Source organism: Meles meles, chromosome 6, assembly GCF_922984935.1.
Source record: "Meles meles chromosome 6, mMelMel3.1 paternal haplotype, whole genome shotgun sequence".
NCBI lineage: Eukaryota > Metazoa > Chordata > Mammalia > Carnivora > Mustelidae > Meles > Meles meles.
In genome coordinates, this window is record NC_060071.1 from 43,491,332 (window position 1) to 43,518,975 (window position 27,644).

General features: G+C 38.7%; 2 protein-coding genes and 1 non-coding gene across 21 annotated transcripts in view; 1 reads left to right on the plus strand and 2 right to left on the minus strand.

The window, feature by feature from the left end:
- The window catches only part of SLTM (SAFB like transcription modulator), a 43,720-nt gene extending 39,818 nt beyond the window's left edge, over positions 1-3,902 (minus strand). For all 11 annotated transcript variants that reach the window (XM_046008366.1, XM_046008365.1, XM_046008361.1 and 8 more), the window contains exons 1-2: positions 3,639-3,902; positions 2,602-2,689 (exon numbers count right to left, since the gene is read on the minus strand). In XM_046008366.1, the coding sequence (XP_045864322.1) occupies positions 2,602-2,689; positions 3,639-3,800 (250 nt within the window). In that variant the 5' untranslated portion in view covers positions 3,801-3,902. The remainder of the gene's footprint in view (positions 1-2,601; positions 2,690-3,638) is intronic.
- A 592-nt stretch (positions 3,903-4,494) lies between these two features.
- The window catches only part of RNF111 (ring finger protein 111), a 126,206-nt gene continuing 103,056 nt past the window's right edge, over positions 4,495-27,644 (plus strand). For 6 of the 9 annotated variants that reach the window (XM_046008343.1, XM_046008345.1, XM_046008346.1 and 3 more), the window contains exon 1: positions 4,495-4,722. In XM_046008343.1, the coding sequence (XP_045864299.1) occupies positions 4,613-4,722 (110 nt within the window). In that variant the 5' untranslated portion in view covers positions 4,495-4,612. Of the gene's footprint in view, positions 4,723-13,490; positions 13,587-16,171; positions 16,326-27,644 lie in introns of all 9 variants that reach the window. The other 3 variants (XM_046008351.1, XM_046008352.1, XM_046008349.1) reach the window with 3 other exon arrangements.
- Positions 11,300-11,487, minus strand: LOC123945175. The gene has a single exon (XR_006819087.1). It is a non-coding gene; the product is annotated as a U2 spliceosomal RNA (small nuclear RNA).

The following is a 27,644-nucleotide window of genomic DNA, read 5'->3' on the forward strand; positions in this document are numbered from 1 at the left end:
TTATAAGAGAATAAACTTAGTATTTCACCTAAGTAACTGATCCACACCCATTAAGCTACTCTCTGGCTTTCTTAATACCATTTACCTTTTACTTGATACCTTAAAATTATCATACAAATTATTCATTTTCCTGACACGCTATTATATGCTGTATCTTGCTGATGTCTACATTGACTACCTCTAAGTAATCCCTTTCTTTGTTCTCCTTTTCTAATAATCTGTCCTAAAGAATATTTATACTGATCGAGCACCTATGAGCTTTACAGTTCCTTCTTTACACATCTATTTTAATTGAACAGAAAACATTTTTCTTCGGACTCCTGACCATATATAATCATTAAATTTTAGAACTAAAGAGTCCTACAGATGATCCAGTAAAAATTTCAGTTTTATTAAAAAAAAAAGAAACAGATCACTGAAGGAAAGGTGGTATGACCAAGAGGAAGTTATTTTCAAGGTAGAGACTGTTGAGTAAAAAATAAGATTTGGAATGTAGTAATTTAGCAATTAGACTGAAAAACTGACATCACATTAAAATATTTAATTTCTTGAATCTTTGATTTTAAAACGCACTTTATTTTTAAGTTTCCATATTCAAATTTGATTTTTACTCTTTTTATACTTATTTTTATTATTTTTATTTTTAACACTATTTTAAAACTCAACTTAAAATAATCTTACTCATAAGCATCTTTAATTGCACATTAATTCAAACCAGGTTCTTAGACTGGGATTTACATTACGTTCTTTGTAATTTACAGAATTTTCAGAACAATGATAAGTGGAATTTAAGGAGTCAAGAGCTACTTATCATGCATGTCCTAAAGTAAGTCTCATGAAGTACTCAGTGATTACATGTTACAACTTCTAACTAAAGACCACAAGACACCTTAATATCAGTGTTATGGAAAAATTAAAGTTCAAGTAACCTAATAATCCATATAAAAGGAAAAAAGCTAACTGATCACATATATATCTACATACACACACTGTATATATAGAAAATAAAAACTTCTTAAAATTTTAAATTGCTAAAAATTATTTCTAAGGGTAAGACAAATGAAGTTCCTAATAACTGAAAAAAAGAGACATACAAATAAATTAAAAATAGGTGAGAACGCACATATCAGATGAAGTTTACTTTCAGTGCTAAAATCCATAATCAGCTTGAATAATCTGGAACTATGATTAATACATAGCATCTGTTAAACAATCACAATGTGCTAAATAAATTACATGAATTAAAATCACCATAAGAAATACGGTTAATTCCCGTTTTACTTATTTCCAAAATTTCTATGCTTCATTTTGAAATAACTCTGGTTTGTAAGCATAGGCTTCTCAGCACAAGCTTCTCTCAACACAGGGAAATGTATCTCTCAAAGTGATACACTGAGTCAGAGTTATATTAAAAGCCACAGATCTTCAAGATAACTTTGTTATTCCTCTAAACTCCATTTCTACCTCTGTCATTCCCATCCCACCCAGGAAATACTCCTTATCCCTGTTCAGTTTCCTCTGGCACAAAAGGGGGATGCTTGCAAACCTATGAAGACTCAGTGAGATGGCATCAGATCTGCCTGGTCCTAACACCTACAGATTGCTTAAGATCAAATGTTAATATTCCCGTCTTTTCAAGGTTAATCCATTCAATCATTTTACCCTGGTTACAGTCAATTTGGTCCACGGCAGACAGAGCAGTATTTGGATACTTGGAGCAGTAAGGAAAGTTAGATTTTTAAAAATTCTGCAGCTGTCCATGACACACTCCACCTACTGCAAATAGGTACCAGGACCCAGATACCCACATCATGTCCACCCTCTGCCACTGTCCTTATAAGAAGGTGGGAGAAATTTATTATTATTCAAGTCAAGACTTCAATTACCAGAACATTAAAAAAAAAAATCTAAGTCCCATTTATACTGTCAAAGTGTTAATTTAAAACCACTTTTCCCTATTCATTAAATTGCCATATCCTGGAAATATATTCTGGCTAGTTTAAAAGTTATAAAATTAAAAATTTTGAACATAGCCCTATAACTTTTTTTAAAGCTAATTAATCATGGATTTTTCCCTACCTTGTTAGTATGATTGGTGAGGTCTTTTTGAATTTCACTGAAAATTAGAATGTATAATAACATAAATGGAAATTAAGTTCACCAAGTCAAACAAAATACTAAACATGAAGGTTATAAAATTTTAATATACTAGAAAAAACAGCAGGAGCCAAGGTGAAAGATCTGGAAGGAATTCCATCAATACTCTGCCAATTGTGGGGCAAGGTAGACATGTATTAAACTGTATTTTATTCTTCAGGTCTTCACACTATGAAGGAAGAAACATTATGAAACTGGACTTTGTGATTTTTTTTGGAAGCAATAAAAAACTCGTCTCTTTCAGATCAGCTTCAGCCAAATCTTAAGGGCTACAAGTTATCCAGAGCCTGGCAACAGTAACTTTTCTTCCTTGACCCAAGAAGGCAGAGTGCCAGAGGGAAATAGCAAAGAGTAGCACTATATAAACAGGGCAAGTGGCACAAGAGCAGAGGCAAGTTATATAACCAAAATATATTTTAAAATATGTTCATAACTCGTAACAACCTTTGCCTTTGGTTGGTTTCTTGTTTGGAGTATCAGTTGAAACAGTTAATTCAATATTATCTGGATCGCCTCCTTCCTCTTCAATAGCCTACATTAGAAAGAGAAGTTAATATGCTACACAATCTATCTAAACTTATTTTATAAAAACGAAAAAAAATTAGCAAACCTCAAGCCTCAAGACATTAGAATTGCCAGTCATTTCATAAACCGACTTCAAAAAGAGCAATTAAACTACACGAGTAAGAGAAACTTTCACGGGGAATATCATTAGGTATCAAAATCACATGAGTCGAAATAATTAAATATCACATGTTATCATACTGAACAAAAGTCTAAATATTCTCAATTGCAGAAAAGTTGCTAGCTATGAAAGTAAATAACTAAAAAGAGTTTTCCTAATTTCTAGAATGCAAACTTATTTCTCCTCTACTACAATTCCAACGCTCACTCAAATAAACCAGAAAGATAATCAGGGATGAAAAAGCAGATTACTGCTCTGATGCAAAAACTGAAAACCCAGCGGAAAACAAACCCTCTCTCTCACCCACCCCTCAACTCCCACTACCAAGTCCCCCCCAAGATGGGGAGGAAACGGTTGGGCACAATTAAACGGTAACTTCACAGAAGTCACCAAAGTAACCAGTCCCTCCGAGGCCAAGAAATGCACGCTCTCACCACCGCTAAAGACCGGGGGCCGAGCGCCTCCCGGGTCTCCACGATCGCCCTTGGGAGGCCGCGCCGGCCGTCGACAGCCCTCGCAGCCTGGCGGGGACGTCCTGGGGGAGGCAGGGGCGCGCTCGGCTGCGACGGCCGGTCCCGGGCGGCTCGCGGGCCCCTCGCAGGCCCAGCCAGGCTCGCGGGGGCGGGGGCGCCGCGGGAGGGTCCTCACCCTGCTCGCGCGCGCGGGCGCCGCCCGGGGCCTCCCCACGGCGCAGCCCCGCTGGCCCCGGCGATTGCGGGCGGCCGGGGGCTGCGGCGGAAGTGGGGGCTCCGAGGCGCGGCCTAAGCTCCCATTCCCGGACCTCGCCGGGCCTCACCTGCTTGAGTCGGGAAACGAGCACAGTCTTCACTCCGGTGATGTCTAAGTTCCGCCGCTTCAGCTCGGACTTGAGATCGATGACCCGCAGATCAGTGATCTTTTTACCTTCCGCCTGAACCGAGGCGGCCGAGGCTGCCACAGCACCGGTAGCGGCAGCCATTTTAGAAGAGCAGCGCGCTGCCGAGGCAGCGAGTGGGCTGCAGGGCGGCGGCAGCAGCGCCAACTTCGACCCAGGCCTCGGCGGCCGCCGGCGCCGCGCAGCGCTGCGCACAATGAGCCGCTGGCCCCGCCCCCTGTCCGCCACCCCAGCGCAACCTGCAGCCGCAGCCAGCACCCGGATGACGGGCACGCGTGCGCACTGGCGCGGGCGACGGCGCCGGGCGCGCTCCGCGGAGCCGGCCGCGGCCACCTGGGCGGCGCGACCCCTTGCGTGGGCTGGAGGTCAGGCACGTCCAACCGCACCAACGTCCGCCGCGCCGCCGTTCTCCCGTCGCTTCGTTAGCCATTTTCTGGCAGCGTCTGGAGTCTTGAGCAACAAAAGTGTCAGGCACTTCACGGCATGGATAGTTCGAGTGTTACTCAACACAAACTCAGGGGCGTGTGCGCGCCCTCAACCTCTTCCAGGGAGATACTTTATCACTCATGCTGAATAATCGAAAAAATATGGCCAGTGTGCACTAACGAATTAGGTTCCCCGAGTTGCAATCAAAAGGCCAGAAAGAAACCGTACGGCAGTTTTAGAAAATAAAGAATATAAAGGGTTCTAGGCGTTATAAGACTATAGAGGGCTGGCCTGGGTGACAGGTCCCACTAGCTGGCTCGGGAAAACATGCCTTCAGCCCAGGGAGGCTTAGTTTATCCCAGGGCTGTCCCCGCTCGCTGGAAAAACAGGACAACTTCCCCCTCTGCCTTGGCCTCAGTTTGCCAACCCTTCCGGTGGACCCGAGGGCGCAACACGAAATCGATCGCTGAATGAGGAAGTTCATAAGTACTTGTCACCGTTCTCATACACCGTGTTCACTGTTTTGCGGGGGGATCCCAAGAGCAATCACCGTCTTCTTAGGAAGGACCGGCCTGTGCAAGTGAGTACCTATTCGTAACTTTAGTCAGCATTATTAACAAAGCGTAAGCATTTAGAGAATAAAACTATTCTATAAATTCCATACACTTATTATGACGCACAATTAATTAGACTGTCATTTTCTGGTTTCTAAAATTTAAATTGATGAGGTCTGTCTCCTTTTAGGTTGTTTTTTCCTGATTGACTAATTAGATCAGAAGAAGAAAAACTGGACATAATGAAATAATACTTGACATTCGGGTAGTTCTTTACAGTTCATAATGCGCTTTGACATGCAATAACCCTCTTAATCCTTCTGAACTCTGTGGGGTAAATCTATGCGAGGCTTAGAGAGATTAAATGGCTTGTGCGTGTTCACATAGCTGGTATGTGGCAGAACCGGTGCTCAAATCCAGATCTCCTGATTCCAAGTCCAGTTCTGTGTCTACTACAACTTGATTCACAGTCATAGAATTTTAGAATTCAAAGGATCTTTAGAAACCTGGCACAGTCCCCCCCCCCAATAAAGATTTTTAGCATTTATCTGGAGACCCACAACTAATTATTGGCCAAACTGACACTGAACCTGAGATCTCATTCCAGTGTTTTTCCCACTAAGCCACCTGCCTTGTGTCCGCTAGTGCACACTGACCTGCCTTCTGAACACATGTGAATACTTCTAAAGACGGGTTGTCCTAATCAAAAACTAATGTGATAGTTAAAGTGAAAGAGTTTTTCTTTGTCTTAAGAAAAAATTTAATAATGGAGTTATTTTTTTTATGAAGATTTTATTTATTTATTTGACAGAGATCACAAGTAGGCGAGAGGCAGGCAGAGAGAGAGGAGGAAGCAGGTTCCCCGCTGAGCAGAGAGCCCGATGCGGGGCTCGATCCCAGGACCCTGAGATCATGACCTGAGCCGAAGGCAGAGGCTTTAACCCACTGAGCCACCCAGGTACCAATAATGGAGTTATCTTTAAAGATTTTATTTATTTATTTGACAGAGAGAGAGATCACAAGTAGGCAGAGAGGCAGGCAGAGAGACAGGAGGAAGTAGGCTTCCCGCTGAGCAGAGACCCCTACGCAGGGGCTCGATCCCAGGACCCTGAGATCATGACCTGAGCTGAAGGCAGAGGCTTAACCCGCTGAGCCACCCAGGCGCCCCTGGAGTTCTCTCTTTTTTTTTTTTTTTAAAGATTTATTTATTTGACAGAGAGAAATCACAAGAGAGGCAGGCAGAGAGAGAGGAAGGGAAGCAGACTCTCAGCTGAGCAGAGAGCCCGATGTGGGACTCGATCCCAGGACCCCGAGATCATGACCTGAGCTGAAGGCAGCGGCTTAACCCACTGAGCCACCCAGGCTCCCTGGAGTTCTCTTTTAAAAAGGGTCCTGGGGGGGCGCCTGGGTGGCTCAGTGGGTTAAGCTGCTGCCTTCGGCTCAGGTCATGATCTCAGGTCCTGGGATCGAGTCCCGCATCCAGCTCTCTGCTCAGCAGGGAGCCTGCTTCCTCCTCTCTCTCTGCCTGCCTCTCTGCCTACTTGTGATCTCTCTGTCAATTAAACAAATAAAATCTAAAAAAAAAAAAAGGAGATCTATGCCTTCTGATCTGATGCACTTGCGAAGGATGTTTCACCTGCCAAAATGCCAAGAATGTTTAACCCAAATCTCATGATGAGATTGTAAGGCAATTGTAAAGCCTTCAACAAAATAAAAGCTCTAAATTCTGCAAAAAAAAAACAGTATCATAAAAGTAAAAGTAGTAGAGCAGTTCTGGAATGAAGATGACTAAAGGGATGTGAAAACTAAATATTGTGTGTGATTCTTCTTCGGGTCTTGGATCAAAAAAAAAAGCTACTAAATGAACAATTGGGAAATGTGAGATAATTGGGAAATTTGACTGTTTATTTGATTGCATTATTGTACCAATGTTAAATATCTGGAATGTTTTATCAAGGTTACGTTGAATGTCATAGTTCTTAGGACGTTCTTGCTGAGGTTCTTAGAAGCGAAGTATCTTTCTGTCTGCAATTTACTTTCAAATGGCTTGGATGAGGAGAACAAATGTGGCAATATGTTACAAATTACTAACGGGAGTGTAGCAAAATGTTAATAATTGAGGAAACAAATGTGGCAAATTTTAATAATTAGGAAATCCAGATGAAGGGCATAAGGTTATTAACTGTATACTGTTTAAATTCTTTTTATAAGTTTGAAGCTAGGGGCACCTGGGTGGCTAAGTGGGTTAAGCCACTGCCTTCGGCTCAGGTCATGAACTCAGGATCCTGGGATTGAGCCCGCATGGGGCTCTCTGCTCAGTGGGGAACCTGCTTCCCACCCCCTCCCCACCCCTGCTGCCTCTCTGCCTATTTGTGACCTCTGTCAAATAAATAAATAGAATCTTTAAAAAAATTAGTTTGAAGCTATACATAATACATACATAAATCTAATTTTTTGTGATAGAAAATAAAATGGAGGGGAAAATACATTTTCACTTAACATCTAGAATATTTAATTTTGTCATTTAACCTATGATTTTTGGTTTTTGAAATCACTTATGTAAATAATTCACCTTTAAATTGATTTTTTTTTTTAAGATTATTTATTTGACAGAGAGAGACGGTAAGACCGAACATAAGCGTAAGGAGTGGGAGAGGGAGAAGCAGGCTTCCTGCTGAGCAGGAAGGGATCATGGGATCATAATCCTGGGATCATGACCTGAGACAAAGGCAGACACTTAATGACTGAGCCCCCCAGGCACCCCAATGGGTGCTTCTTTAGTATGATGTTTTTTCCTGTTTTCCTGCATCAAGAATACTACTTAAAAAGTAATAATAACCTATATTTTATTGTAGAAAGCCTCTTGCCATTTATTGAATACTTTTGCACTCATTTTGGGTTTTGTTTTTGTTTGTTCGTTTGTTTAAATATTTTATTTATTTATTTGACAGAGATCACAATTAGGCAGACAGGCCGGCAGAGATAAGAGGAAAAAGCAGGCTCCCTGCGGAGCAGAGAGCCTAATGTGGGGCTGGATGCCAAGACCCTGGGATTATGACCTGAGCCGAAGGCAGAGGCTTTAACCCACTGAGCCACCCAGGCACCCCTTGTTTTTGTTTTTATATAAGCTCATCATTTAAGAAATATCTGTTGAATATTAACTATCTGCTAGGCTTGCCAGGTTCTAGGAACATAATGATAAACCTGATCTATCTTGTTCACTGTTGTGTGGGCTCCTAACACAATGTAGACTCTCAGTAATAAATTGCTTGAAGGAGAATAGACACAGTGCTCTGAGAGCCTATGATAGGAAAATTTAACCCCTAGAAGTATAGATAGAATGTTCTTTATTTTATAGACGAGAAACCTGAGGTTCAAATGTCAATAACTGGTTAAAGAATATAGAGTTAGTAAAAGGAGATCCAAGATGATTTCAAATCCATTGCATTTTTTTTGTTACAATGTCTTGTTTTCCATCAAAGTTTATTTGCTATTCCCAAAGAGAATTTTCTGCCTTCTTCCTAGTGCTAATTCCCAGTTTCTACTATTCATTGTTTTTTTGAGAGAACTGAGTGTCTGCTTACCATCTTCCTATCCGATATCATTGTACCCTCACTTTCTAATAGGCTTTAAAAACTTTCCCATCTTCTGATCAGGAGGGAGACAAACCATAAGAGACTCTTAATCTCACAAAACAAACTGAGGGTTGCCGGGGGGAGGGGGGTAGGGAGAGGGTGGTGGGGTTATGGACATTGGGGAAGGTATGTGCTATGAAGGGTGTAAACCTGGCGATTCACAGACCTGTACCCCTGGAGCTAATAATACATGATATGTTAATTTAAAAATTTTAAAATATATTAAAAAAACTTTCCCATCTTCCAATATATTTGGTTGGCCCAAATATTTACTATTGGCAGGTGTTGAGATGTTGTGTCCTTCCCTTAATGGAAACTGTATAACATCTGGTAATAATAGAAGATGTAAATCAGACAAATGCCCCCTCTAAAAATAACAAAAATACTTGACAAAATAGAAAGTTCAAATCTGTTTTCTTTCTATGTCTTGTTATATTAATTACTGTGAGAGAAGTTTTAAGAATTTCACAACAAGGGGGGCACCTGGGTGGCTCAGTGAATTAAGCCGCTGCCTTCGGCTCAGGTCATGATCTCAGGGTCCTGGGATCGAGCCCCGCGTCGGGCTCTCTGCTCCGCGGGGAGCCTGCTTCCTCCTCTCTCTCTGCCTGCCTCTCTGCCTACTTGTGATCTCTCTCTCTATCAAATAAATAAAATAAAATCTTTAAAAAATTTTTTTTCACAACAAGGGATGCTTGGGTGGCTGTCAGTTAAGCATCTACCCTTGGCTCAGCTCATGATCCCGGGGTCCTGAGATTGAGCCCCGTGTTGGGCTCTGGGATATCTAATAGATTTAGATATAGATATAGATAGAAAATCTTACACAGTTATGGAGGCTAATAAATCCCAAGATCCTCCATCTGCAATCTGGAGTTATGTCTTGGTGTATGGTTTTTAAAAAATGTATCCCACTTGAATTTTGTTGAACTTCTTGAATCTACAGGTCAAGAAGATTTCCTGGGGCTCCTGGGTGGCTCAGAAGTTAAGCATCTGACTCTCAATCTCAGCTCAGGTCCTGATCTCGGGGTCCTTAGTTCAAGCCCCTTGTTGGGCTCCATGCTGGATGTGGATCCTACTTAAAATAATTTTTAAAATTTAAAAAAAAGAAGTTCAAGAAGATTTCCTGACCTTACACCCACAAAAGTCAGTGGTATAAATCCAACCCAAGTCTGAAGGCCAGAACACCAGGGGAGCCAGTGGTGCAAATTGCAGTGCAAGGACAGAAAGCTAATGTCCCAGCTCAAGCAAGGAAGTTTGATGATTTGAAGGTCAGCCCTCAGGTTTGTCTCTTTTCAAAAGATAATATTAGAAGAATATTACCATGATCTTGGATTAGGAAAAAAGCTATAAGGATACAAAAGCACTAACTACAAAGGAAAAAAAACACACGTATTTAGCTACATTAAAATTAAGAATTTCTGCTCATCAGAAGCTACCATTAAGAGAATAGAAGGGGGAAAAAAAAAAAAAGAGAATAGAAGGGAAGCCATGGAGTGAAAGATATTTGTAACACATATAACCAATGGTGCATACATAACTAGAATCTACAAAGAACTCCTACAAATTAAGACACCAATTCAGTGGGGGAAAAAATGGCCAAGTCTTTTTTTTTATTTGTTTGAGAGAAAATGTGAAGGGGAAGAGCAGAGGGAGAGGGAGATAGAGAGGTAGACTCTCCCCTGAGAGAGATCCCAACACAGGGTTCTGTCCCAGAACCCTTGATCTCATGACCTGAGCAGATGAAGTCAGACGCTTAACCAACTGTGTGACCCAGGTGCCCCCAAAATGATCAAGTCTAAAAACATACTTCACCAAAGAGAAAAGTCAGATGGCATACATACACACACAAACACAAATGCACACACATGTGTAGGTAATCAATCTCATTAATAATCAGGAAATGATATCTTATAACTACAGTGGTATCTCTTTATACCCTGGCACAATGCCTAAATCAGAGAAACTAACAATGCTAAGTGTTGGCAAAGATGTGGCGTAATTGGAACTGGGATTAAATGGGAGTAAAAATGGATACAACCACTTTAGAAAAGTTTAGAGGGGTGCCTGGGTGGCTCAGTCATTAAGCGTCTGCCTTTAGCTTGGGTCATGATTCCAGGGTCCCGGGATCCAGTCCCAAGTTGAGCTCCTTGCTCAGTGGGGAGTCTGCTTCTCCCTCTGCCACTGCTTGTGTTCCCTCTCTTGCTGTCTCTCTGTCAAGTAAATAAGCGGAATCTTTAAATTAAAAAAAAAAAGAAGGAAGAAAGAAAGAAAGAAAAGAAAATAGTTTAGAATTATGTAATAAATTTACAGAACCACATTTTTTTATAAATATTTTATTTATTTATTTGACAGAGAGAGAGATCACAAGTAGGCAGAGAGGCAGGCAGAGAGAGAGGAGGAAGCAGGCTCCCTGCGGAGCAGAGAGCCCGATGCGGGACTCGATCCCAGGACCCTGAGATCATGACCTGAGCTGAAGGCAGCGACTTAATCCACTGAGCCACCCAGGCACCCCCAGAACCACATATTTTTTGACCCAGAAATTCACTCTTAAGTATAGTTTATGGGAAAACAAATACACATAGCAGTAGTATTTGTAATAGCCCTAACCTAGAAACCCAGCAAATGTCAATTAATAGTAGAAGAGGTAGGGACGCCTAGGTGGCTCAGTGTGTTAAGCATCTGACTCTTGGTTTCAGGTCAGAACATGATCTCTGGGTCAGGGGCTCAAACCCAGCATAGAGCTCTGCAGTTAGCACAGTCTGCTTGTCCCTCTCCTTTTCCCTCTCTCTCTCTCTTTTTCATAAATAAATAAATAAATAACCATATTGTGTAACTGTACCTACACATCCAGGAAGCCAGACACAAGCCTCCAGCCCAGACACTAGAAGGCAGAAGCATCCAGCACACATGATCTCAGATAAACAACCCTCCACAGCTCAAGCTGAATTTAGACACCTGGGTATTTCCCCTGAGGGGTTGCACTGTTCCTGGAGGTACTACAATACCAGGTCAATGCGTGGAGTAGACAGAGCAAGCTCCTCTTCCATCTCCTTGGTCCAAAATCCACTTAATAGATTGTCCTCAGATAGAGAACATATCATATTAAACTGAAAAAAACAAATACTGCACTTGATCTTAGCCAAAAGGCCAAAAAGTGGTTGTTTAACTTTTTGTTTGTTTGTTTTAAAATAATTATAGATTCACAGGAAGTTACAAAAATGGTAGAGAATTCCCATGAACCCTTCGTCCAGTTTCTCCAAATGATTACACCTCTTGTAACTATACTTTAATATCAAAATCAGGCATTAATATTGGTGTAATGTGTGTATATATTTTTACATAATTTTTATCTCATACAAAGATTCCTGATGTACTTTAATGAAGACCCAGAACTATTCCATCACTACAGATATTTCCCCGTGTCACTTCTTTATAGTTACACCCACTCCTTTCTCCCACCCCCACAAGCCTAACCCCTTGGCAACTGCTGATCTATTCTCCATCTCTGTAATTTTTTCACTTGAAGAATGTTACACAAATGGAATCATAGAATGTGTGACCCATTGAAAGTATCTTTTCTTTACTCAGCATAAGTCCCTTGAGATCCAAGCGGTTTCATATAGTAATAGTTTGTTCCTTTTTGTTGCTGAGTAGTTTTCCATCATATGAATGTACCACAGTCTGGTTTTTGTGTGAACTCTAGTCATTTTTCTGGGGCAAATGCCCAGGAGTGTGAAAGGCATGTCAAAAACAAAAGCTTAGTATTTTTAATAAAAAGAACCTCCAAAAGTAGGGAACAAAAAGTCATGCTATATGTATGTTTCATTTTTAATAAACTGCCAGACTCTTCTGGCATGGCTTTACCATTTTATTATTTCCACCAGCAATTTATGAGACTTCTAGGTTTTCCATATTCTTACCAGTGTTTGGTATTTTCACTTTTTAAAATTGAAGCTGTTTTATTAGGTATGTAATGATGTGTCATCAAAAGTTGGGACTTTTAGGGGCGCCTGGGTGGCTCAGTGGGTTAAGCCACTGCCTTCGGCTCAGGTCATGATCTCAGGGTCCTGGGATCGAGCCCTGCATCGGGCTCTCTGCTCAGCAGGGAGCCTGCTTCCTCCTCTCTCTCTGCCTGCCTCTCTGCCTACTTGTGATCTCTCTCTGTCAAATAAATAAATAAAATCTTTCAAAAAATTGTTTTTAATGTAGAAGTATAATTATCTTATCACCATTTGTTGAAAAAAAAAAAAACTATTCTTTCCTTGCCGAATTAATCTTAGCAACATTGTTGAAACTCAGTTGATTGAGGATGCCTAGGTGGCTCAGTTGGTTACGTGTCTGCCTTCAGCTCAGGTCCTAATCCAGGGGTTCTGGGATCTAGTCGTGTGTTGGGCTTCTTGCTCCTTGGGGAGCCTGCTTCTCCTTCCCCCTGCTTCTGCTCTCTCTCTGATAAATAAATCTTTTTTTTTTTTTAACAAAAAAGAATAAACTCGGTTTATCTATTTCTGGACACTGTTGTGCTCCATTGAGCCACATGTCTACCCTTGCAGGATTGCCACACTGTCTTGATTATTGTAGCCTTATAATAACTCTTGAAATTAGATAGTGTGAGTACCCAAATTTGTTCTCCTTTTTGGAAATCATTTTGCTCTTTGAGATCCTTTACACTTCTATGTAAATTTAAGAATCAGTTTTTCAATGTTTATGAAAGATCTTACAGGATTTTAATTGGGATTGTGTTGAATCTCTATATCAATTCAGAGAATTACATCTTAACAGTATTGTCTTCCAAATGTGTATGTGGTATTATCTCTCCATTTAGTTCAATCTTCTTTACTGTCTCTCAGCAATGAGTAATAACCTTCAACATACAAACATTGCATTTATTTTGTTAGATTTAGTCACAAATACTTCATGTTTTTGATGCTATTATAAATTGTATGATTTTCTTAACTTCATTTTTAAATTATTTGCCAACAGTATACAGAATACAATCAATTATTGTATTGATCCTGAGTCCTGATACCTTTTGAAACTTGCAAATTCTAGCAACTTTTTTAAATAGAGTTCTTTTTCTTTCTAGATAGAAAATAACTCTTTTTTTCCAGGCCATATGACTTTCTTTCTTTTTTTTTTTTTTTTTCTCCTTTGCCTTCTTTCAGTAAATTGAACCTCACAGTAGTGAGGTATACAAATGGTGAGAGCACATTTTCTTGCACTGTTCCAGATCTTAGGAGGAAAGTATTTGGTCTTTAAATGTAAGTATGATCTTAGCCATGTTTTTTTCTTTTTCTTTTTCTTTTAAGATTTTATTTATTTATTTGACAGACAGAGATCACAAGTAGGCAGAGAGGCAGGCAGAGAGAGAGAGAGGGGAAGGGAAACAGGCTCCCTGCTGAGCAGAGAATCCGATGCGGGGCTTGATCCCAGAACGGAAGGCAGAGACTTTAACCCACTGAGCCACCCAGGGACCCCTGGAACCTCTTTTATAAGCACATTAATCCTATTCATGAGGACTCTGCTTACATATGAATGGGGGGCACAAACATTCAATCTATAGCAAATTTGCATACCATTTAAACTATACAATTCAGTGATTTTTAGTATATTGACAAAGTTGTACAACTGTCTTCACAGTCCAGTTTTAGAACATTTCTATCACACCAAAATAATTTCTCGTGCCCATTTGAAGTCACCTTTGTTCCCACATCCCAGCCCTAGGCAACCACTAATATACTTTATATTTCCATAGATTTGCCTTTTCTGGACATTTCATATGAATGGAATTATACAACATGTGTTATGCATCTAGGTTCTTTGAGATTTATTCATTCTGTAGCCTGTGTGTCAGTTGTTTGTTCCTTTATACTGCTGACATTGTTCCATTAACTACCACATTATGGTTATATCTATGCTAGTTGATAGACATTTGGATTGTTTCCACTTTGAACTCTTATGAATAATGTTGCTGTGAACATTTGTATACAAGTCTTTGTGTAGATTTGTTCTCATTTTCTTGTATGGACATCTAGGAGTGGAATTGCTGGGGTTTATTATAAATTTATGTTTAATTTCTAAGAAACTGCCCTAGTAGCTGTACCATTTATATGTCCATCAGCAACATAATGAGGGTTGTATTTCTCCATATCTTTGCCAACACTTGTTATTCTCTGTCTTTTTTATTATAGCCATACTAGTGGGTGTGAAGTAGTATTTTGTTGGAGTTTTAATTTGTATTTCCTTGATGACTAATATATTAAGCATCTTGCCATGTGCTTCATTCATAGATCTTCTTTTGTAAAATACCTATTCAAATCTTTGTCCATTTATAATTGGGTTGTTTGGGGGTTTCTTTTAAATTTCTTTCACTACTTTTTCTATTTATGGGATTTCTTTTTTTTTTTTAAAGATTTTTTTTATTTATTTGACAGAGAGAGATCACAAGTAGATAGAGAGGCAGGCAGAGAGAGAGAGGGAAGCAGGCTGCCTGCTGAGCAGAGAGCCCGATGCGGGACTCGATCCTAGGACCCCGAGATCATGACCTGAGCCGAAGGCAGCGGCTTAACCCACTGAGCCACCCAGGCGCCCTATTTATGGGATTTCTAATTGTATTTTATAATTGTATTTCTGTTTTAAAATTTCTTGTTATTTCTCATAAATATATATTACTTCTTCATTGATCTCTTTGAGGATCTTCAACATAATTATATTTTCTTTAGTTTTAATGGAAAATTTCAAACATAGACAAGTGGCAAAAGAGTATAGTATGTTCATGAATTCATAACACATCTTAATATGTCTCCCATCTCTTTAGTGAGATTGGTTCTTTAGAAAACCTTGTCTTGGTTACACGAGACACACCTATTGAAACCCTTCTCACATGTAACGAGTTTCCCCATGTACATGGTACTGTTGGGATAGTATGGCTTCTCTATGTCATGCAATAACTGATCTCTTTATGACTAGTAACAGAATGTTCTAAAATCCATGGTTTTTGTTTTACCCAGCCTTTGGATTTCAGATAAGCTATATATTCCAATAGGATAGGAGGGGATGATATTCAGGAGGTTTTATGTACAGAAGAACCCTCTTGCAAAGCTTATGTCTTGACTTGGTGAGAGATCACATGGTCCTAAACCTCCTAGAAGAATTTTGTAGTAAGAGATTATGGGAGAGTTCATTACCAGACTCACACTTTGGCTTCTATATCAACCTCCCTCTCATATGTTTACTTTTAGTTGAGCTTACCTCCTTTCCTTTTTTAAAGTAAGTGCTCTCTACATCCAATGTGGGGCTTGAACTCACAACCCTGAGATCAGGAGTCACATGTTCCACCGACTGAGCCAGCAAGACACCCCAAGCTCGCCTCTTTCTTTCTTTTTCTTTCTTTCTCTCTCTCTCTCTCCTTTCTTTCTTTCTCTCTCTCTCTTTCCTTCCTTCCTTCTTAGATTGATTTGTTTATTTTAGAGAGAGAGATAGAAAGAGAGAGAGCGGGGTAAGTGGCAGAGGGCGAGAGAGAGAGAGAAAGAGAGAGAGAAAACCTCAAGCAGACTCCCTGCTGAGCATAGAGCCAGACAGACATAGGCATCAATCTCATCAATCTCATCAGTCTCATCAAACCCTGAGATCATGACCTGAAACAAAACCAAGAGTCAGATGCTCAACCAACTGAGCCACCCAGGCACCCCTCACCTCCTTTCTTAAAGAGTTATAGATCTCACTGTGGTAAAGGTCACCCCAGCTTCCTTTCCTTCACAAAGCTCACTATGAGAATTATTGTAGGGATGTTGTTAAGAATGTTTACTGTCACACAGTGCTCCTTTAATGGTAATATTTCTTTCAGGTTTCAATATAAGGAAAATTTCTGCTTCTGAGACATATTACCCTAATGACTCTTGTGAATCTTGTAACTGATCACATTTACTCATTGGCTTTGACTGAAAGGATTCTAAAACTAAACTTGTGGCTCACATCTAAAAATTGTCCAGGATTCTATGGTATGTATTTCTTGTGTCATCTTATAATTAATTCAGGATGAATTTTGATATCTTCTCTTGTCATTGTTTTTCTAAAGTGTTAATCTTTTTAAGTTACTACCCTGATATTATTTGTATTCATGTAAGTCAAAAAATAAATGCAATTAGAGAATAGGGCTAGGAATGTTTTCACACACACAAGAAATGGTTTAAAGTGGCACCTGTATCACGGAATTAATGAGTATTTTACATTTTATTTTATTTTTTTAAAGATTTTATTTATTTATTTGACAGACAGAGATCACAAGTAGGCAGAGAGGCAGGCAGAAAGAGAGAAGGGGAAGCAGGCTCCCCGCTGAGCAGAGAGCCCGATGTGGGACTCGATCCTGGGATCATGACCTGAGCCAAAAGCAGAGGCTTTAAGCCTCTAAGCCACCCAGGTGCCCCAGTATTTTACATTTTAATATAAAGTCATAGTTTCAGATTTTTAGATTGTATCTCTAAGCTTTTTCTCATCATTAATCAGGTTTTTGTTGCACAGTCCAAAAGTGGAGAAGTAGAAAATATTCATCCTATAACAACAAACATATTTTTATTTTATTTTTCTAATTTTAAAAAAAGATTTCTTTAATTTACTTGACAGAGAACTAGAGAACACTTGTAGGCAGAGCAGCAGGCAGAGAGAGAGGGAGAAGCAGGCTCTCTGCTCAGCAGAGATGCAGGGCTTGAACCCAGGACCCTGGGATCATGACCTGAGCTGAAGGCAGACACTTAATCCACTGAGCCACCCAGGTGCCCAACAAAAATATGTTTTTTTTTAAAGATTTTATTTATTTATTTGGCAGAGAGAGAGAGATCACAAGTAGGCAGAGAGGCAGGCAGAGAGAGGGGGAAGCAGGCTCCCTGCCAAGCAGAGAGCCCGATGTGGGGCTCAATACCAGGACCTTGAGACCATGACCTGAGCCGAAGGCAGAGGCTTAACCCACTGAGCCACCTAGGTGCCCCAAGACCCATTACAATTCTTAAAACATTCATACAGAGATGAGTAAAGCAAAGGACTTATCCTTTACAAGGTCACAGTAGAGTGAGAGAAGGGTAAATAGATTAATAAAATATTTTAAATTCTCTAATAGTGGTTATAAACATAAGTTTATTAATACAAAGCAGGGAAACATGGACTCTAATTGCAAAGCTAAAGGAAGATTCAGAGGTTATGACATTGGCTTTGTTTTTGTGTTAGTGGAAAAGGTATTAGTCTTTACTATTAACTCTGATATTAGCTGAAAGTTTTTTAAAGATGCCTTGTTTTAGAATGAATGATTTAGAATTTTTTCCCATTCTTTGTTTTCTGTAAGTTATCATGAAAGGGTGTTGAATTTTGTCAAGTGATTTTTTTTTTAATCTTTAGAGATGATCATATACTTTTCTTTTTTTAGTGTAATGATATGCTAAATTAAATTGACTGATATTTTATCAAACTACCCATGTATTCCTGTGATAAAATACACTTGTTCATGGTGTATTATTGTCCATTTTTATATATGGATAGATTTGATTTACTAAAATTTTGGTAAAGATTTAGCCATCTATGTTCATGAGGGATGTTGGTCTAAGTTTTCTTTTAATATTTTTGCTCTTGGTTTTAGGGTAATGCTGGCACCATAAATGAGTTGAGATGTATTCACTTTTTTTTTTTCTTAAAGATTTATTTTTTTGACAGATAGAGATTACAAGTAGGCAGAGAGGCAGGCAGAGAGAGAGAGAGGAGGAAGCAGGCTCCCAGCCAAGCAGAGAGCCCGATGCGGGGCTCGATCCCAGGACCCTGGGATCATGACCTGAGCCGAATGCAGAGGCTTTAACCCGCTGAGCCACCCAGGCGCCCCATGTATTCACTTTTGTATTATCTCTATTTTGTATATTTTATTATTCGTATTTTGTATATTTTATAGACTTCATCAGAGAAGTTATCTGGACCTCAGGTTTTCTTTAGGGAATTTCTAAAATAATGAATTTAATGTATGGATCTGAAGTGATATCCTTTTTCTCATTCCTGATGTTGGCAATTTATTTCTTCTCTCTTTTATTAATCCTTAAATAGTCTGGTTATTAGTTTATCTGTATTACTGATACTCTTAAGAGAACCAGGTTTCACTGATTCCTATTACTTTTGTTTTCGATTTCTTTGATTTCTGTTATTTTTGTGTTTTTTCGCTGTTTTTTATGTGTGTATGTTTGTTTTTATCTTTGGCCTCTTTTCCCATTTCTCTTATCCTCCCAACCCCTGCCTTTGGCAACCACCAATCTGTTCTCTGTATCTGTGATCTTGTTTTTGTTTCTTTCATTAGATTACACATATAAGAGAGATTATACAGTATTCTTCTTTCTCTCTCTGACTTATTTCACTTAGCATAATGCATCAAAATTCATCTATATTGTCACAAATGACAAGATTTCCTTCCTTTTTATGTGCTAATAATAATCCATCGTGTATATATACCACAATTTCTTTAGCCATTCATCCGTCAGTGGACATTTAGGTTGTTTCCACATCTTGGCTACTATAAATAGTTCTCAGTGAACATGAGGATACATAGATCTTTTCAAGTTGTTGTTTTTATTTTCTTTGGATAAATACCCAGAAGTGGAATTGCTCAATCATATATAGTAGCTCTGTTGTTACTTTTTTTAGAAACCTCTGTACTGTTTTCCATAATGACTGTACCAATTTATATTCCTACCCACATTGTGCAAGGGTTCCCTTTTCTCCACATTCTCTCCAATACTAGTTATTTCTTGTTTTTTTAAACTAGTCATTCTGATCAATGCGAGGTGATATCTTATTGTGGTTGTGACTTGCATTTTCCTGATAATTAGTGATTTTGAGCATCTTTGCCTGTGTCTGTTTGCCATCTGTATGTCTTTGGAGAAATGTGTATTCAGGTCCTCTGTTCATTTTTTCATTTCATTGTTTGGGGGTGTTTGCGACTGAATTACATGCATATTTATATATTGTGGGTATTGACTCCTTATCAGTGTATATAATCTGCAAGTATTTCTCCCATTCAGTAGATTGACTTTTTATTTTTATGTATTTATTTATTGTTAAAGATTTAATTAATTAATTAATTAATTTGAGAGAGAGAGCATGCATGAGTGTATGTGAGGGAGCAGGCAGAGGCAGAGGGAGAAGTAGAAAGAATCTGACGCAGACTCCATACTGAGCCCAAAGTCAGAGGTGTGAGATCATGACCTGAGCCAAAACCAAGAGCTGGGTACTTAACCCACTATGCCACCCAGGCATAACCCCTTTTTTTTGTTGACTGTTTTCTTTGCTGTTCATCTTTTTAGTTTTTATGTAATCTCACTTGTTTATTTTTCTTTCTGTTATTTTTCTTTCAGTGTCAGATTTTAAAAATCATCACCAAGACCTGTATTAAACTTCCCACCAATGTTTTCTTGTAGGGGTTTTATGGTTTCAGGTCTTATGTTCGAAGATTTAATCCATTTTTAATTGATTTTTTATACTATACGATAGTGTTCTAGTTTTATTCTTTCGCATGTGACTGTTCAGTTTCCCTGACACCATTTATTGAAGAGGCTATCTTTTCCCCATTGTATATTTTTGACTCCTTTATTCTTTTTTTAAAATTTTATTTATTTTTAAAGATTTTATTTATTTATTTGTCAGAAAGAGAGAGAGAGAGAGCGAGCACAGGCAGACAGAGTGGCAGGCAGAGGCAGAGGGAGAAGCAGGCTCCCTGCCGAGCAAGGAGCCCAATGTGGGACTCGATCCTAGGACGCTGGGATCATGACCTGAGCCAAAGGCAGCTCTTCAACCAACTGAGCCACCCAGGCGTCCCTTGATTCCTTTATTCTAACTTAATTGACCATGTATTTGTGGGCTTATTTCTGGCTCTCTGTTCTTTTCCGTTGATCCATGTGTCTTTTTATGCCAATACCATACTATTTTGATTACTAAAGCTTTCTAAGTTGACCCTTGGACACAAGTTTGAATTGCATGGATTCACTTATATGCAGTTTTTTCTATACAGTATAGTAATGTAAATGTATTTTCTCTTCCTCATGGTTTTCTTAATAACATTTTTTCTAGCTTACTTTATTTATAATAATATAGTATATGATACGTATAATATATATAACATGTTTTAATTGACTGTACTATCAGTAAGACTTTTGGTCAACAGCAGCCTATTTGTAGCTAAGTTTTGGGGAGTCCAAAGTTACGCAAGGATTTTTGACTGCCTGGGAGTTGGTGCTCCTTACCCCTGTGCTGTTCAAGGGACAACTGTAATAGAGTTTGAATCAAGGAGCATCATGCCTCCAACTTTGTTTTTCTTTCTAAAGATTGCTTTGGCTATTCCAGATCTTTTGTGACTCCATATAAATTTTAGGATTGTTCTATTTCTGTGAAAAACACCATTGTAATTTTGATCAGGATTTCATTGAATCTGTAGCTGGTTAATACGGGCATTTTAACAATACTAGTTCATTTCATGAGCATGCACTATCCTTCCACTTAAATTGTGTCCACTTCAATTTTTTCCCTTAATCTCTTGTAATTTTCAGTATAGAAGTCTTTCACCTACTTGGTTAAATTTATCCCTAGGTATATTAGTCTTTTTGATATAACCATAAGTGGGATTATTTTCTTAATTTATTTTTCTTATAACTTGTAATTAGTGAAGAAAAATGCAACGATTTCTATGTATTGATTTTATATCCACAACATTACCGAATTCATTTATTCTAACAGTTTTCTGATAGATTCTTTAGGATTTTCTATATACGGTATCATGCCATCTGCAAATAGTGACAGTTTTACTTCTTCCTTACCAATTTAGATGCCTTGTGTTTATTTTTCTTGCCTAATTACTGTGACTAGGTCTTCTAATTCTATGTTGAATAAAAGTATTGAACATACTCGTGTTGTTCCTAATCTTAGAGCTTTTCCACTGAGTATGATGATAGCTGTGGGCATGTTGTATATTGCCTTTATTATATCCAGGCTCATTCCCTATATACCGACTTTGTTTAGAGTTCTTTTTATCCTAAGTGGGTGCTGAGATTTATCATATTCCTTTTCTGCATCTATTGAAATGATCATGTAATTCTTCTCCTTTTTGTTTTTGTTTTTGTTTTTTTTTTTAAAGATTTTATTTATTTATTTGACAGAGAGAGAGATCACAAGTAGGCAGAGAGGCAGGCAGAGAGAGAGGAGGAAGCAGGCTCCCTGCAGAGCAGAGAGCCCGATGCGGGGCTCGATCCCAGGACCCTGAGATCATGACCTGAGTCGAAGGCAGCGGCTTAACCCACTGAGCCACCCAGGCGCCCCTCTTCTCCTTTTTGTTAATGTGGTATATCACATTGACAGATTTGCAGGTGTTGAGCCATCCTTACATTGCTGGAATAAATCCTGCTTGATCATGGCATATAATCCTTTTAATGTATTGTTGAATTTGATTTGCTAATATTTAATTGAGGATATTTGCTTCTATGTTCACCAAGAGTATTGACCTGTAATTTTCTTTTTTGTAGTATCCTTGTCTAGTTTTGGAATCAGGCTAATGCTGACCTCATAAGATGAAAGTGGAAGAGGTCCCTCCTCTTCTACTTTTGGAAGAGTTTGAGAAGAATTGATATTACTTATTCTTTGAGTATTTGGTAGAACTCACCCATGAAGCCATCTGGTCCTGGATTTTGCTTATTGGGAGGTTTTTGCTTTTTGATTCTATTTACTTTTTAGTAATTGGTCTGTTCAGATTTTTTAATTTCATGATTCAGTCTTTGTAGATTGTATATGTTTCTAGGAATTTGTCCATTTTTTTCTAAGTTCATTTTTTCGGTTTTCCATTTCATTTCTGCTCTTATTTTTCTCGCCTGAAATATTAAATGTTTATTTTGTTTCCCATAAGTTTATTTTGTTTTCCAGAGTTTATATTATTTTGTAAAATATTTTATTCATTTGAGAGAGAAAGAAAGAACATGAGCTGGGGGAAGCAGAGGGAGAATGAGAAGCAGACTCCCCACTGAGCAAGGAGCCCAATACAGGGCTTAATCCTAGGACCCCTAGGTCATGACCTGAGCTGAAGACAGATGCTTAACCATCTGAGCCACCCAGGTGCCCCACCAGAATTTAATTATGTATAAACACAATAACATATACATAGACATAACCGATCTCAGATGATTTCTATAAATAAAATTTCAAGCACAATGTCCTGAACACAATTAAAGGTGAAGCGCAGACACATACATGTACACACATACACACACACACAAAAGATGAAGAAATTCACAAAGAGACAAAGTGCCATGTGTTAAAATGAGCAGGAGAACAAAACAGAAGAAGAAGAAGTTCACAGGGATTCCAGAAATTGTAATTATCAGGCACGGACTTTGTAAGGCAACTATGATTATTGACAAAAATCAAACTGAGGGCACCTGGGTGGCTCAGTCAGTTAAGCATCCAACTCTTGATTTCAGTTCAGGTCATGATCTCAAGGTTGTGAGATTGAGTCCCACATTGTACTCTGTGCTGGGCGTGGAGCCTGTTTAAGATTCTCTCGCTCCCGCTCCCTCTGTCCCTCCTTCTCTCTTAAGAAAAAAAAGTGACATAGCAGATGTTGGGGAAAAAATTGAAATTCCAGAAATGAAAATATGTAATACCAAATTTTAAAAAATGGTTTAGTGTATTAGTCGCAATTGAAGAGAGAATTAGGTGACTAGAATAAATTTCGGAATAAATTATCCAGAATGAAGCTGGCAGCAATTAGATATTGTATAAATAATACATTGTTTTACTATTTATTTATTCTATTATTACTAATAAATAATATATTTTATAAATAATATAATATAAGGAACCAGAGACTTATTACCTGACTGCAGTGAGAGTATCTAACATATTTAGTTGGAGTCCCAGAAGAGAAAGAGAGGAAATGGATCTGAGGCAATATTCTGAAGACATGATTGCTGATAATCCACTAATTCAAGAAGCCTTGCAAAGCCCAAGCAGAATATGTAAAAATAAATCCTCATCTAAACATGTAACAATGAAACTTTAGTAAATCAAGATAAGGAGAAAAATGTTGAAATACCTAGAAAAAAAAAATTAGCTTTGAGGAAGCTGCAGTTAAACTCACCACTGACATCTCCATGATGCAAGCTTCAAAAGACAGTGAAATGGTATCTTCATGGTACTGCAGGAAAATAACTATCATCCTAGAAATGCTTCAGTAATGAAGGCAAAATTAAAGTATTTTCAAGGAAAGTAAGACATTGTCAGTAGAAGATAAACATTATAGAATATTCTATAAGTTATTCATCATGCAGAAGGAAATCTTGCCTGAAAGATCAGATGCAGAAAGCAATGACGACCAAATAAAATAATAATTCTGATGGTAAATCTAAATCACATTGACTTTGAAAATACGGAGTGTGAGAAAATAATAATGTCTTGTGGCATTTAAATAATACAGTTATAATACGTAACAAAACATATTGTAAGTAATGTGTGTGTATGTGTCTGGGGGGTGTATGTGATAAATTTTTTTTTAAAGATTTTATTTATTTATTTGACAGACAGAGATCACAAGTAGGCAGAGAGGCAGGCAGAGAGAGTGAGAGGGAAGCAGGCTCCCTGCCGAGCAGAGAGCCCGATGAGGGACTCGATCCCAGGACCCTGAGATCATGACCTGAGCCGAAGGCAGCGGCTTAACCCACTGAGCCACCCAGGTGCCCCTGTGATAAATATTTTTAAAATATTTATGGATTCTTCCCCAGGAGGATAATAAAGTTAGCAATATTAGGTTTAGTTAAGTAAGGATTACTTTCTAAGGTAACCACTAAGAGATTGAAACAGGATGTAACCACACTGAGATGCCACTCACTAGGGTGTAACCCACTTTCTACCCACTAGGATGACCGTAATAAAAAGACACATTAACAAGTGTTGGCAAGGATATGGAGAAATGAAAACTCTCATATACTGTTGAAAGGAATGTAAAATTGTGCAGACACTGTGGAAAACAGTTTGATGGTGTTTCAAAAACCTAATCATTAGGACACCTTGGTGGTCCAGTGAGTTAAGTATCCAACTCTTGATCTCAGCTTAGGTCTTAGTCATGAGTTCAAGCCTCTTGCTGAGCTCCACACTGGGTGTGGAGCCTTCTATATAAAACAAAAATAAACATTTGGAGCACCTGGGTATCTCAATTGGTTAGGCGCCTGGCTCTTGATCTCAGCTGAGGTCTCCATCTCAGGATCAGGAGTGCAAGCCCCACATTGGGCTCCACCCTGGACATGGAGCCTACCTTTAAAAAAAGAAGAACAAAAAAACCGAAAAGGTAATCATATAATTACTTATGACTAGTATATACCTCAACGAATTGAAAATAGGGACTCAAAACAACTACATGTAAATGAATGTTCATTACAGTGTTATCCGCAATAGCTAAAAGGTGGAAATGATCTATCAAGACATGAATAAGGGGGGACCTGGCTGGCTCAGTTGTTAAGCGTCTGCCTTCAGCTTGTGTCTTGATCCCAGGGTTCTGGGATCGAGCCCCAAATCAGGCTCCCTGCTTGATGGGAAGCCTGCTTCTCCCTCCCCCACTTTCCCTGCTTTGTTCCCTCTCTTGCTGTGTCTCTCTCTGTCAAATAAATAAATAAAATCTTTTAAAAAAAAAAGAGATGAGGGGCACCTGAGTGGCTTCAGGGGGTTGAGCCTCTGCCCTCAGCTTGGGTCATGGTCTTGGGGTCCTGGGATTGAGCCCCGCATTGCACTCTGCTCGGCGGGGAGCTGCTTCCTCCTCTCTCTCTGCCTGCCTCTCTGCCTACTTGTGATCTCTGTCAAATAAATAAATAATATCTTAAAAAAAAGAAGAGATGAATCAGTAATTTTAGAATTTTGTAACTCTTCTTCAGGTCTGGGGATTTCTTATCATTTCTTTCATAATTTCTTCTCTCTCTCTTCTTTGTTCTCCCTTCCTGGAACTTCTAGTAGATATTTTACTTCTAGGTTTGGTCCTCTATAACTCATCTTTTCTTTCGTGTTTCTTTTCCTTTCTATCTTATATCCTGGAAAATTTTCTTGCCTTTATCTTTCAACTTTTCTGTTGAATTTTAGTTTGAAAATTACCATTTTTTTAAAGATTTTATTTATTTACTTGACAAGCAGAGATCACAAGTAGGCAGAGAAGCAGGCAGAGAGAGAGGAGGAAGCAGGCTCCCTGTGGAGCAGAGAGCTGGATGCGGGGCTCGATCCCAGGACCCTGAGATCATGACCTGAGCCGAAGGCAGCGGCTTAATCCACTGAGCCACCCAGGTGCCCCTGAAAATTATCATTTTAATTTCTAAGAATTCTTTCCTGCTTTTTAAAGAAATAACATCCCTTTCCTCTTTTAAGGATGCAGTATCATTTTTAATTTCTGAAGATATGAGGGGTTTAAAATATGTTCTCCCTTGTTTGTTAACTTACATCTACTCTCTATAGTGATTTTTAAAAATGTTCTTCTTGGTCTCTTTCATGTTACATGTTTCTCAAATATCTGACATATCTTGGTTGTCAATAAATATTTTTAAGGGGTGCCTGGGTGGCTCAGTGGGTTGAGCCTTTGCTCAATCAAAGGACTGAGGTAGTGATCTCGGGGTCCTGAAATTGAACCCGGCATCGGGCTCTCTGCACGGTGGAGAGCCTGCTTCCTCCTCTCTCTCTGCCTACTTGTGATCTCTCTCTGTCAAATAAATAAATAAAATCTTTTAAAAATAAATAAATACTTTTAAATGATGTACTACATCAAAATAATGTGAAGTCTGTGTGAAAGGGTGATACCTAATGTCAGACAGCTGTGGGCAGGTCGGGCCTATAAGGATTTGAATGTGAAGTATTTAGTGTAGTTTTTTTTCATACCAGCTGCTGTACTCTAGTTCCTCTCAACTAGTTCAATCTGTTTCTTTTCAGAAGTCCCTATCATTTTTAATTTCAAGGCTTGGATGCCATATATTCTTTACATGGTGAAGAGAGGTGTGGAAAGCTTTGACCATGCCACATGTAGACTTACAATTAATCTCTCTCTCTCTTTAAAGATCTTATTTTTAAGTAATCTGTACATCCAACATGAGGCTTAAACTCAACCCCTAAATGAAGAGTCTCATGCTCTACCAGCTGAGCTGGCCGGACGCCCCTAGTTGAATAATTTTTTAAATAAAATTTCCTGTTTGAAGATCATCTTAAATGTACATCTTTGAGAAAAAAATGTTAGAACTTTATGTGGTCTGAAAAAATGAACTTAATGTTGAGATGTTTAAGAAATTTTTATTCAGCAGGTGGCACTATTTCCTAGTTTAACTCAATCCTGAATTGGTGTTTGAAGTGTTCAGAGTAGAATGATTTTATTTATCTTTATAATCCAGATAAATTTAGTTTGGTCATAATCAACTTTGACCAATTTATATTTTCTGAACTTTTTGAGCAAATTTCAAATAAGATATTAAACTAAAATCTCAAAATAATCTTTTCAATGTTCTTAAACAGTAGTGTAAAAATGACTTATGCTGTAGCAAAATATAAAAATAATTAAAATCTTACCAGAAGCACTGAGTACTAAAAGTCATCTTTAGTACAACTTTAGTACATCTGACTAAAGTCAGAATGAAGTTGTTGAATATTTTAAAAATCTCCTTTCATTACATGAAAGGCAGTTTTATTTAATTCCCTTTTTTCTTCTGTGTATTTCCTTCTGTGTATTTCAAATGTACTGTATAATCTATAATTGAAACACTATCTCTGTTTGCAATCCCATAACCCAAAATTATAGTCAAGATACACATTAGGCAGTTAAACAAATACCAGTATGGTTTCAGGAAACATTTGCTGTTTGGGGAAAACTACGTGATCTATGAGTAGCAAGCAAGTACATAGAAACATCTGACTTCCCGTTCTGAATTTGCAAATAATTTGCCAGTATCTAAATCACACATGAGGGACACCTGGGTGGCTCAATGGGTTAAGCCTCTGCCTTTAGCTTGGGTCATGATCCCGGGGTCCTGGGATGGAGTCCCGCATTGGGCTCTCTGCTCAGCAGGGAGCCTGCTTCCCTTCCTCTCTCTCTGCCTGCCTGTGATCTCTGTCTGTCAAATAAATAAATAAAATCTTTTTTAAAAACACACATGAAACTATAATATTCACAAGGTTTGTATAAATCTTACTAGGTCTGAAGCAAACCATAAAATGTTAGAGCTCTGATGCTGGAGATTATGTAACCTAAACTTTTTAATGATCAGAAACTTGTGAATTTTTTTATTGCTAACAGAAGAGAG